The following is a 13098-nucleotide window of genomic DNA, read 5'->3' on the forward strand; positions in this document are numbered from 1 at the left end:
TTGCCACAGCCCATACTTAGTTGGAGTAAAATGACAGTTCGAGATTTTGCTCCTTGATTCAGCCTGAAAAAAAATGCAAGGACGAGAAAAACCTAGGCAGGCTGTAGCTACTTTAAATCTGATCTAACGAAATGGCATTGCCGTGTGATTCCACTTTTTTCGATGCTTCCCTGTTCCCATCACAGCACACAGCAACCAGATCAACTGTTAAGCATATATTATGGTAAAAGGCTAAAAAATTGTCAGTCCACTAACTGGGAAGCCGCCTTTGTCAAGTGTGAATGCGTGCAGGGCGTTTAGCAAGTTTTCGAAGAATGTGTGGTGTGGGGTCATCAAATTGCACAATAAATTATGATGACGCGGTGGTCCTAGCGCTGTGGACTTATTTCGACCATGTGGTCGTCTCTGAGGTGCACCTAAACGTAAGTTCAGGACTCTTTTTTCGTTCCACTTATATGTGAACGCGCCGACCACTGGAGCAAACTGAGCTACCACGGAGGTGACGTGGAGGGTCGCGAGGAAAAAACGACTAAGTATTGTGACAAGAGACCGTTGACCATAGAGACCATAGAGAAACCTACCGACAGAAAAAGGGTCCAGTTACTTAAGGGTCTCTTATGAATGCGTGTTAAGGTTTTACCGTGGCGTGGATCGAATTTGCTCGCATAAGTTGCTCGCTTTGCTCTTTTTCCACATGCTATTTTGTCGACCGCCGTTGCATTACAACTCTCCATCGCGGTCGTCATGACATACGCTGTGTCCCAGCAGAAGCAGCGGTGCGCAATATGGGCGCGTCTGCTCCCACAGCTTAGTTTGCCTGCATACATATGTATATTGCGCTGTTCTTGGACTGTACTTCCCCATTTCAGTCAGTCAAAAATGACTACGAGCTCATGTGAAATGAAGCGGATGCCTCACACTCGTAAATTGGCACTGTTCGAGGTCAAAATCGATGTGTGTGCCAGCCATGAACTGCGCTGCTTCACACATGGCGTTTTCGTGAGCTCCCACTGGTTGGTTACAGCCGTTGGCTGGCAGAATATGTTTGTGTTGGCCAGCTCCTTGTTTTCGTTTTCTAGCTGTGTTTGCAACACCCAAATACTGCGCAGAGAACCGTGACCAACGGCAGCAATAGTTATAACGCTCTTGCGCTAGTTCACTGTGGAGCTTCGTGCGTTCCACATGAACGGCGGACATGTATCTCTGAAGCTATGTTCTTCCGTAATGGGGAATCCACCTATACGGACGCATAGGCAACGCCAAATGTGACGCTTAGCGATGATTCTGGGCGTTGGAGACCTCAGACAGCACGCTGCTGGTGGCCTGTCAAAATTACACGGCGTAGTCAGAACGCCTTAAGGATAGTCCGTCCAATGTTATCGTGATGTAGTTCGCCATCGAGGCTGTCTTTTCCCACTCTACAGCGCTACGCGATTACGGTGGTTGGTGCGCACCATACTAGAAATCATACTGGCGCCTTGTAATGCATGCGATATTTTAATGACAAAGTTAAACCAAAAATATCGTTTTATGATTATGGTCACCGCTATTTAAGAATGTGGTAGAAAAGTGACGTTTCAGGCAGTTAGATATATCGTGTTAAAAATTGAAGTGATGACAAAATTCTATGTAGATTCCGGACGAGATTAAAAGCGTCAGACGCCGGAGAGCAATGAGTGCCTGACGTTGTCTACTGCATACAACATATAAACACACCTATGGGAATTTTTATGTCTGAAAAACATTAGAACGTGCATTTTGCTAACAAAAAGTGGACATTACCTCTTCAAATAATTGCGTGCTGTAGTTGTCATCACCTGACGTTGACATATTATATGTCTCATCGTAGAATACATAGGCGTCCATGGAAACATTCCTTCCAATAACAGGCATTTTTGCTCTATCTGAAAGATGATTACAACAATAACAAAAAAGTGACTTTAATTATGGGTTCGTATAAGAAGCATACGTGCAGAACCCGTGCATTGCAATGTTCAAGCAATCACACGCACAGAAAAAGTACGTCAACTGGTAGCCGAGCGAAGCGCGTATGTTTGCTTTAAGGACGCCGCTTCTTGATTATGAAAAGTAACGATTTCTGGTGTTTTGCTAGCGGCACTTAATTTGTGGCACCACTTTCGTGAAAAACTCGTTTTATTTCCCATTATCGGAACAATACTTCTACTTCTCGCTTGTATTCTGGATATCGACGGGAGTGACATTTTCCGCAGTGCCTCGAAGATAATATATATAGAAATTACGCCTCTCATACAACTATTACATTAACTGACAACTTGTAAATGAAGCGCTAGAACGTCAAACACATCTTAACTACCAGTGAGAAAATCAAGATATAAAATGACCTATTTGTGGATCTGAAACATGATGGATGTCTGCGACATTGCTTAGGCGTGAAGGGAATTTCTGTCGGGAAATGAATGTAGTTTCAGAGAGTAGCATTTTATATAGAGGAGCCTATAAAAAGAAAATGTTTCGATTATGTATTCGTGAATTCGGAATCACTTTCACAATAATTTGTAGCTAACTATGCACGCATATTTCGACTCAAAGTTCTAATGAGTTTAAGTTTTTTCACCCAGCTTATGCGTCAAACTTGTGGTTCTGGTAAGCGCGTTATGAGAGCATGCTGCACGAAAGTCTTCAATGTGAGAATCTTGAGCGCAAGAGCATGATGCAACTGTACAACTTAATCGGTTCCTCTTGTTGCTGGCTCGCGCAAACGAAGATCACTATATGTCTATGTCATTTTTCATGTGTGTTAAAAACCGGCCAATGAAAGCTGAAGAACGCGCTCATAAAAATAAGCCGATCTGACTCACAAGTAGGAGTGTATTCGAGCGCGAATAAACAAATGATTTTACGCTAACTTTGCAGTTAACAATTGGCTTTATTTCTGTTCAATGCAACGTCAAACTACGTGTAATATTTATTTTGTAAAGACGTTTATTAGTCGCCTGCGCTTAGAACCAACCGTTACAACAGGGAACGAACTCCCAGCACGAGTGGCGTTACCCGAGCAAAAGCGCCGGAGATTGGCTCCTTATAGCATGCCTCTCCTTCTCTACTATATTTAAAAAGCAGACAACTCACAGTTCATGCTGATGCTATCTTTATGCTCGTGCAGTACACCATGCTCAAAGCGGAAGCATCGCAAAACGAAATAAAGTTTTCGAAGATTCTTTATTACTTCTGCAGCTGGCCTACTTGAAGGGCTGGCTGTCTTCAGGGACCTAAATGGGCGTTTTCTGATACATGACTTTCTGAGACATCGTTTCCTGATAGATCATTTAAAAGCTTGTAGGATCGTTGAAGAAAGTTAGAATAAATGTGATCTCTCCACATACTTTGACAGCACCACTTCCATTGTTCCACTTTTATATGGTTTTGAATATTCGAGTAATAAAATGGAAATACATTGTCTGTGATACCTCATACTTGTGTGTTTTGGTAATTTCATTCTTACCTCTTAGTGTTAAAATTGCTAGACCACAATTGACACGTTAGCTATTTATGAAAGGAACGCTCTCGGTTTTCACTTCCCTTCTAAATAAGTAGCTGATGAAGATTATTTGCAACTTCACCGCTGATACTGCGATTAGCATTTTTGCCGAATTTCACTAAGTTTCTTGCACATTTGTTTCTTATGTTTGTCCTCGGCTAACGTCATTCACTGCTACTTAGGTAATTCGGTGACCCATCATCTAACACGCAAAGCGTGGGCTCGCTCTGCTGTGGGCACCGGCTTCAGAATCAACGATTGGACAAACTTGTGGCCCTGAATAGGCTTCCCTCGTTAATGAACCTCTCTTAAGCCAGCTTGCAATCACTGCGTCTCTGCCACTAGCTATGACCCGGCATTCATTGAAAAATAACGTTATTTCTGTGGTACGGCGAGGGAATTGAAATCGTGTCATATTTACACAGACAATATTTGTCTTATTTGTATATGTAGTAACGCACACTACACGTGCGTACTTCACTCCGGCACAATTGTCCGGTGTGAAGTGTGAGAGAAGAGCCCGACTGCACTAATGCTTTAAACATGATGCAATTCCACGTTGTCAATGTGATATGTGCCGCTATAATGCTCCAGTGTTAATCACATTGCCGTCGACATTCATCATAAGACGGGTTCTGCCGAAACTTTTTGTCTCTTGTTTGTCGTGGAGAGAGAACGCAACAAGAACTAAATAAATAAAATGCTAAACCAAACCAAGCACCCGATGAAGAGAGTTTGTCAAAGTGTAGATCACGTTTAAAATAGTTGCAGCTAAACTTCTGCCTGAAGCCAGGCATGATCTCTGCGACTAGGAGAAATATTTTCTTTATCGGTTACTATAACTCTGTTTTTTGACAAATTCGACGTTTAGTGACATGGCGTTTGGTTTGGCTGTGAGCATGACATTGCCTGTGGGCGTGTTCGTGTTCTTTCTCGGCGTTCAACACGTTTCCTTGAGAACTCATGCCCTGTTTTTTCAACAGTGCACGTGTCCTACAATATGCGCAGCTGTGTCAACTTCAGCAGCTTCTCGGTAATAGGAATGCCGCATTGCGGCAAAGCACTACTAATGGTGTTTTAATGAGAATAAAATCGTGCTCTTGAAAATGTGAAGGTTATGTTGTATAGCTATTTCTAAAGCCTGAGCCAGCATACGGTGGCTTCACAGTGACAGATATACAAATATAGCAGGTACTAGTCACTTTTGGTGTAGAATGGCTATTCCAGGGAATTAAAGTAAGCAAGGAAGCAATTGTTATGCCGCGGTCTGGCATTTTCCCTGTTACCACTGTACACAAGCTATATTCATGTCCACGTAGGGCGTACATGTGGCAAGAGAAAGGGCTCTTGACATGAGCACTGCCGTTTGTGGCCGATACGAATAAAATCTAGTAAATGAAACACAACCCAAGCTCTAAAATGGGGGCAAAGTGTTAACCGGTCAAGAAATCAAATGTAGCGGCACAATGCGACCACGTGCGTAGAAGTTACAGCCTATTTAGGGAAACAGATTGTGGTTGGAGCGTTAGAACAGTGCGCAATTTTCATTCTGGCTAACATAGACAAAAGCATTTTTTTTCCATTTCTTGCAGAAAGAAGCAACATAACAACATTTTATAGCATAAGCGCAATTTTACTACCAGGAGCCGGAGTGGGATTCTATTAGGAAAGAAAAAGTTGGAAGAAGAAAAACAGCGATAACAGAGACACAATGATATATAGCAGAAGCAGCACAAGATATTTTACTGCATGAATTGACAGCTTAGTTCTTTGAGCAAAACGATTTACAACCTGTGCATGTAGCTTGAAGTTGAGGATTGCGTTCGAAAGATAGCACCGTGACCGTTCTAATGCTCTCGTATATGAGATCATGCGCTTAACTTATGAATAAGTTGATTCCTTCTCGGGAGTTTCTGGTACCGGTAATATTGCTCGCAGGTGCACACACCGGCTGTCTCAGTTGAAATGGACAAAGCTCTAAAAAATTTAATATAGGTTACAAGGACGAGAATAGTGGCGTTGTGTCAGCAGAAGTCCCATGCAAACTAGGAATTTTTATACTCGATTTCATTAGGGCAATTTACCAAAATATTATTGATTGGCCTAACGCAGTAAGCTATTATGCAAAATCGTTCTCCGTATTCGATATGATGCTGTTCTTCATTATATTTGTCCCGGTAAATTCCTAATTAATTTTTACGTCTGTCTTAGTTGTGAGACGCAATAGAAAATAAAGAAGGCAAGTGAGCGTGTACCCACGCGCCTCGCTCCTTCAAATAGATGAGTCGGCGACTACGTAAAAAGGGCCCAGGCATGAACAGAACTGTTGGCAGATACTCAAGGCTGTAGCAGCGTAACGCAATTAGCTAGAGGAGTGTCCAGCTATTGATAAAAGTTCACCTACTGTTAGCAGCAGCCAACAGTTACACTGACACCTCGTTCCTTTCAAGCTATTGCCAAATCGGGCATTCAGACATGTCGTCTTCTTAGAGCTTAGAATTACAGCATTTGTGCCACGTATGGTAATGCAAGCATACATTCAATTCGCTTGTTTTTTTTATTGCGCAGAACTTTTCACAAACACGGAAAAATATTACGCATAACTACAATACGTTGAAACCTATTATTTTCAGTCTTTTCCAAAACAAAGAAGAATCTGTCATTTTAATCAATATCCTTAGACTATTATTTATTTGGCCAAATAAGTGTGAATTTACAGATAATGAAATACAGCAAAAAAAAACAGTTTGGAAACCGTGACTCCAAAATATACAGAATCGCTTTTGGGTTCGTAGATCACAGCTATCCATTATACCTTTCGATATTTTACCTAGAAAACAAAGCGCAAGTCTGTAACGCTTTTAGTGTTGTAATTGTGCATGCTTAACAGGCCCGTGTAGGCCAGAGATTTTAATACACTAATTATACTTCGAGCCCCACTAAATCGGTTCATCTGTATAATGCGGGTCCATCAAATACGGGTGCATTGGCAACATTAAAACGACGACTATGTTATCCCTGTGGAAAACTACAAAAAATAGCTATTGGTACACTTACCGTATAATACCTCCCACCAATTTTGCGAACGCTGTTTACCTGTAAACCCGGTGAAAGAAAAATTCATGAAAACATTTTGTAATCTATGTTGCATATCTATTGTGCCTTCTGGGTAGGAAAAGTCAATGCTGTAAAATGGGGCATAACGTGACAAAATGATTCGCCACTCAAAGTAACGGGCACATTCTTACTGCAGTGCTCATTCTATGATGGCTCCAAAACCACTACTTTGTGAAGCCTGCAAACTTTGTTTCCACATTTAAGCGTTCAGGCTTGTCCTCTTCCTTTTCACAACAACACCTGGCTCTACCTAGAATACAATATTTTGTAGTATGTAATAAATTGTAGAAGTCTGAACTGTGGTATTGTGAACCGGTGCTTTATATCGCCATGAACTCGTGTCTTCCCACTATGCGGAAATGTTTTCAAAGGCAGGATGAACAGCCATCCTACTAAAGTTAAAAGGCACAAGAAGAGAGGCTGAGGCTGAGAAATTATAATTGGTCCTGTTGTGCGATACTGCATGCGTAGGGTTTTGCATACCTTAATTCCTTAAATTCCGCATCATATGATTGCATTTACATCATACCTATCTAAAGTAGCATATTTTGCATGCATCCAGGTATGCACTAGTAAGATCAGGGAGACAGCATTCCTGTGTGTCTTACTGCGTGGTCAGCACAACGCTGGCCCGTCGAGGCGCAACTGTTATAAACAAGAAATGAAGAAGCCGGCCTTTCTATCTCGGAAACACGACAAAACTTCATAGGTGAAATTGTGAGCCTGACTTAATCTTGTATAGTAAAGATGTATGGACGAAAAAAAATATGTCGCTGATTGAGGTCAAGAGCTTATCTTGATGTCTCAGGCCCTACACAGCAGCTTTCTTCACAATTTATCACATTTCCTCCTTCGACTTCCTCTTTTCAATGTTCTTTCCAATATTTACTCAGGCACTTGTTAACGATAAGAGTGTGGTCACTTCGGTAGGAGTTATTGCTAGTGTGCTAACCATAACGAAGAGAATGAAAGCAATGATGACGCGCTCATGCTTTTCAGAGAGCTCGCAAATCAATATCATAACTAATAACGGAAGCTCTTCCTTTGACCATTTTATAGATCCCGAATGGTTAGCCCACCACGATTCCTAAATGTCATCAAAAGCTAACATCCAGACGTGCGTACGCATTGCCTTGCTAAAGCAGAGGTAGAATATCCGTAAAAAATCACCACCCGAGCGCACCGCACAGATGGTTAACCAGGTGACCCCGGTGCTACACTGGATTAACCCCGACGGTTGATTAAACGACGGCTTGGTAGGTTGTTGTACCCTTGGTACGCAGTTGCTGCTTGCGCTCGGCTGCACGAGCCCATCCTTGTGCCCGGGCCGCAGTATCGGCACGGCGTAGATGAGTTCGTTCCCGGTTATGCTAGCGTCGTTGCGGATCGAAAACTTCGTTCTCCAAAGAAGTATGTATGACGCGTGGCGTACCCTTTTCGTAGCCGGACAGAAACTGCTGCGCGCGTGCTCAGCTGCGCCATCTGCGACGGAGAGAAATGACGTCGTTACTGGCCCAGCTAATCTAACACCCCCTAGATAGCACAAGGCGTTTTCACTCCGATCCATGACGTCATGTTACCTAACCCGACTGTCATAGACATTAATGCGAATGCCCCCGAGCAGACAACACTGATTTTGTTTTGACGTTACCGCTTTCAACGTGCCATTCATGTGAATGAAAATTTCGAGCCAGGTAGCGTCACGTCATGGATTAAAGTAAATAGGCCTTGTGCTATCTGGGTGGTGTTGGCTAATTGCGTGCCTCTCTTTCTTTTTTGTGCGCATACGCATGGATTTACGCCGGCGCTGTTTCCGGCGTACACGCAATCGAAAGACCGACGGACGGAGGGACGAAAGGATCGACTAGTCATATGATCGGTGCAATGGCTGGTCGAGGCTACGTCATGACTGTACAAAATGAGTCGGTCTTTGAGCAGCAAATGCGCGAACTCACACACTGAATCAGCAGAAAGAACTTTAATGCATACCGGAAATATAAATTGAAAACATCTCACTAAAGAATCTAATGCTTTCCTATTCTGACACGTAAGCAGTGTTCAGTGTCTCCACCATTTTTTTTTTATCCTGCGCCAGGCACGTACCCAAGGGAAGGGCCCGGGGGGACCCAGGGCCCCCCTCAAAATTATGATGCATACCCCCTCCCCCCCCTCCCACTCTCCGCCCCCGCCATCATTTCTCACACGCATTCATAAAGCGCCGCCAAATCAATGTTGAGAATTGACAGCTATTCGGCGCTCAACATTTTGCTGCCTTGTTCACTCCTTTTGGATGGCGGTAGTTATCGGCGTCTCCTGTGCGATGTCGAGTTTCCTAATCAATTCGGTGCCCACGCGATTAACTCGAGATGCATTCAGTTGCTACCGTCTATTCAATGGTCATGCCCATCATTGTTGCTTCGTAAGTTCAACCTTCTTCGTTTAGACTGATCCAGGGACCACGAAAGGGATTCAGTTCGTAATCCGCTGGTCTGTATGCACGTAGAACGAGTTGCGGCCAGAGAAAATGCCAATTGCGTTTAGCTTTTCTTTGTGTTTCATTATTTCCTCGAGTCACTGCTCGCCGCCACGCTGACAGATCCTCGGAACCATGTACACGTGATATGGATTGGATAAGGTGGAAGATAAAATAATGCGAGATAGCATTCATCACCAATCCCTGCAATAACATAGGCAATATGACTGTCACCTGTTAACTCATCTGGTTTTTCCTAATTGTACAGCTCTTAAATTTTCGTGCAAGATTACCAACTGGAAACAAGAGTCACAAGGTTTTGATAATTTAAGCAATCTACAATGGGAAAGAGCCAATGCAACAACCAAACAGGAAGGAAAAGCTAAAATTAACAACTGTAACCGGTGTTTAGTTAAATATTCATCGATCAACATCTTTTTATTTAAAAAGGAAGTAGAGAAAACGTCGCCCGAAGTGGAGGACAATTCCTTGTGTTCTGAATGACGCTTCTACAGTTGTGATTCGAGCCGCCTAACGTTGCCACTTCTCTGCTGTGCTTATGCAGATGTTTTTCTAACCTTCCGCGGTGGGCGCAGTACGTGAAGAGCCACTGCTTCCTGCGCCATACGCGATTGTATGCGACTGGCGGCCACGCATCGTTACGTAACTTCCCGAAGAACAATTAGAGTTTGTTGTGGCACTAAACTTTTTAGAGCAGTAAACGAGGGATTCAAAACAACTGTGATTGCTCTGCAAATGTATATTCCTGTACATTTTTTCTAGAGATAATTCAAAAAACGCTACTACAGTCCGATAAAATTTAAGAGCAAGCTTTAGCTCGGGCCCAACTCCGAGGCGGCCTATTCAAATACACGTAAACCGCAAAACCGCTGGACCGATGTTAACGAAATTTGTTGCATTTCAGAGAGACAGGTAAATTCTAGTGACTGTTTCAAGCGGAATTTCAATTTAATGCCTGAATTTTGTTAAAGAGATTTTAAAATATTCAACAGTTTGAAAAAATTAGAAGCACGAAGTTTTTCAAATCCATAGCTCTGCATCAAGAACAGACGTCGCGGTTCTGTAAACGGCATCCATTAGACCATTCAAAGCGGAGAAATTTGATATATCATTTTATATATTATGTGAATTTTTTACGTTGTTTACAAGGGTTCTGCAGAAGGTGTATTTCCATAATACTAAATTTTTTGAGATTCATATGGAAATATCACTTTTGTCCGCTTGAAAAGTACTATTAGATGCAATTCACAGAATTGTGATATCATTTTTCGTTGCCAAAAGACACAATTGTAAACCTGACAGCCTCGTTTTCTGCAAATGTCCCATTTTTTATAATTTGTAATAAAAAATTCACGATATAAAGCAAATATTCGAAGTTTGAATACATTCCACAATGGGAGTGAGGTGAATGTACAACGGTTTGCACATTTTCTCAAGGTTGCTCTTTCTGGATCAAAAAATAGACTTTACCACAAGCGTTATCGTACTTGTATTGTACATTTGCAAGAAAAAGCTTATGAAATGTTAAACTACTTTATTTCGTCTGGTCTGCACTTTTCTCAACCAAAATCCCCGAGTTGCTTACGGGCAACCTCGATCCGTGCCAAAAAGCCCTGTTGAATCGACACTTTGATGTCGTAAACTTTCTCTACCTTGGCAGTTTTTCCCAATATATGACGTTTTATTTTATATCTTGGTATTTTAATGATCAGTGGTAAATGGGTAATTTCTTTCCTGGTTTCGACGCAATCGGAACGCTTGACATGGGTCACTTCTACACCTATCTATTTATTGCAATAATCAATAACACTTTGCGCCGAAATAGCGTGCTTCATTGTTTAGTTTTCGTGGTAGGCCATAGAAAATGCAATTTATATACTGCACATTGTGGGTAGCTTCTAATAACGTGAATAATTTTCAGCGACGGTGAACGCAAGCTAGCCAGGTCCCACCACGATGATGCAGTTGGGCTCTTCTGATATTCTGGCGCAAGCCTTCCGAACTTTTACATTGCGCGACACGGCGAAGCACTCGCGGTACATATTGGAACTATCCAATTACGTAGGCAATGTATGCACTTGTGGGACTTTGAACACTGAGTATCTGGCACTCCGTCTGTGCTGCTCTTCACTGAATTTCTTTGATACTGAGTTGCGTCACTAGTGTCATAGTATCAGACAGCTACTGGCCAGTAGGTGTCGGATATTCAGCAATAAGCTTGTTTGCCTCGAATTTGGGTTATTAGATATGGGGCATCCTAAAGTGACAAAATTTTCACTAAAAACTCTTAAGATGACCAGGGGAATAGAACCGGCGCCACGCGTGGCTCTTACGGCGACGTTCGTAGATAATGCAGTGAGTGCAGTAGAAAGCAGGCGAGCAGCCCGGCTGCATATACATTTTCGCCTAACTGGTAATATGGAGCGTCATTACAATCTTTGAACGATACCTGCGTTAACATCGACATTCATAGGGAGATGGATCCTGCAGGAAACGTTTTCTCTCACTTTGCAAAATCTCCGCCAGTGAGCTTTATTAAGCGGGCCCACCTTGTTAGTGAATAAATAGCAGTAATGAATGTTTCGTAAGTCCCCGCACAATGCATTAATTTCGCGCAGTACTGTGCTAGCAATTATATGGAAATTCCAGGTGCATTTAGGCCGTCGCCATGATGTTGCGTATAAAGTCCAAGCGTGAAACACCCTCGTCGCGCGTCGTATGCTGTAGAGCGAAAGCACGCGAGGGAAGCCGACGATCGTGGCTCCATCTCGATCGTAGCTCAAGAAAGCGGAGGGCAAACGCGCCGTCTTCCGTCGCGCGAAATGCCGAGGAGGACGAGCAGGGCTGGTGGCATCGTTTTGCTTCGGCAGCAACTGCTCGTTGCGCGACCGGGCATAAGGGAAATTGACGATCACGGGTTGATCTCGCGCGCCATGTATGCAGGAAAGCCAGGCTGCAGCGCATGATGGAGAGGGGGGGGGGGCGGCTATGACTATGCTAACAAGTGCTTACTTCGCATGGGCGCACGTGGTTGCCTGAACCATACGTTCAAATGGATCTGCAGACGGCCCACACCTTTGTGCGCGCTCTGTTCTAGCTGCTCATTTGTTGAAGCGATAGACGACCTGAAGGTCACTTCGCTCACAGCTGCGGCCGCGCTAGCTCATACCAGTGCCTTGACAGCAAGTGTCTGCGCTCATGGAGTCTGATGTGTTCATGTTTTGTTGTGCGGGCTTACACCATGCTTCATAATTCAGTTTTTAGGCGAGTGTTTCGACGTTTAGACGGCGCTAAAGGTACCATCCTTAGTTGGTATCGCTGCCTACAAATTTGATATCGCAATCGATGCATCGCCTTTCTGGCGAAACTGCCACTTTTTTGTTCGCATTAAAGTGCAGTTTTTCCGAACATCGCCCGTTCTTTAAGAAGATGTATTTTTATTTTTCTCTGAATCTGGAAAAAAATAAAGTATAATGTAGACGGCAAGTCCAGTGAGGTGCAAAAAAACATGAGGTGCAAGGTGCTTCGCTTTTGTACGAAATATATTTTACTCAATTTTTTGCTTAAACTACCTGAATATGCATATGTGCCTTTTTGACCATGATCAGTGCCTTGAAATAAAAAAAATAAATAGTCGAGGTTGTAGGCTAAACCAGAACTGTTTTTCAATGCACTTTTTGTCACAATTTTGACTAAGCTGAAGGGGTGAGAATACACAAATATTTTTGTTCTCTGGCAGGGAGTGAAGCTGTTTCACTAGTTTCACTAAAGAGACAAGAGAAATAACCGTCACGTAAGTGCTAATGTTACGTGCCAACAGCAGCATCTTGTCTATAACTCAACCTGTTTTGGCCACTCTTTAGCATGCGATTTTATTCGGTTATTTTTGGGCCTACTGTTGGAAAAAATCCCTCCTGGGCTGTTCTCAACTTCGCGTGTAGCAGCGAGGGGCGGTGAAAACAGATTA

General features: G+C 43.0%; 1 protein-coding gene and 1 long non-coding RNA gene across 8 annotated transcripts in view; one reads left to right on the top strand and one right to left on the bottom strand.

The window, feature by feature from the left end:
* Positions 1 to 13098, top strand: part of LOC135911875 (uncharacterized) — a 351642-nt gene that overhangs the window by 240138 nt on the left and 98406 nt on the right. The gene's annotated exons all lie outside the window — the stretch shown is intronic.
* The window catches only part of LOC135911874 (uncharacterized), a 186367-nt gene that overhangs the window by 41984 nt on the left and 131285 nt on the right, over positions 1 to 13098 (bottom strand). For 5 of the 7 annotated variants that reach the window (XM_065444205.2, XM_070527429.1, XM_070527425.1 and 2 more), the window contains 2 exons: positions 6578 to 6616; positions 1783 to 1904 (listed from right to left, as the gene is read on the bottom strand). The exons of 1 other annotated variant lie outside the window; for it this stretch is intronic. In XM_065444205.2, coding sequence (XP_065300277.1) covers positions 1783 to 1904; positions 6578 to 6616 — 161 coding nt within the window. The remainder of the gene's footprint in view (positions 1 to 1782; positions 1905 to 6577; positions 6617 to 13098) is intronic. One more of the 7 variants, XM_070527428.1, reaches the window with a different exon arrangement.

The sequence above is a fragment of the Dermacentor albipictus genome, chromosome 10 (assembly GCF_038994185.2).
Source record: "Dermacentor albipictus isolate Rhodes 1998 colony chromosome 10, USDA_Dalb.pri_finalv2, whole genome shotgun sequence".
In the NCBI taxonomy this organism is placed as follows: domain Eukaryota; kingdom Metazoa; phylum Arthropoda; class Arachnida; order Ixodida; family Ixodidae; genus Dermacentor; species Dermacentor albipictus.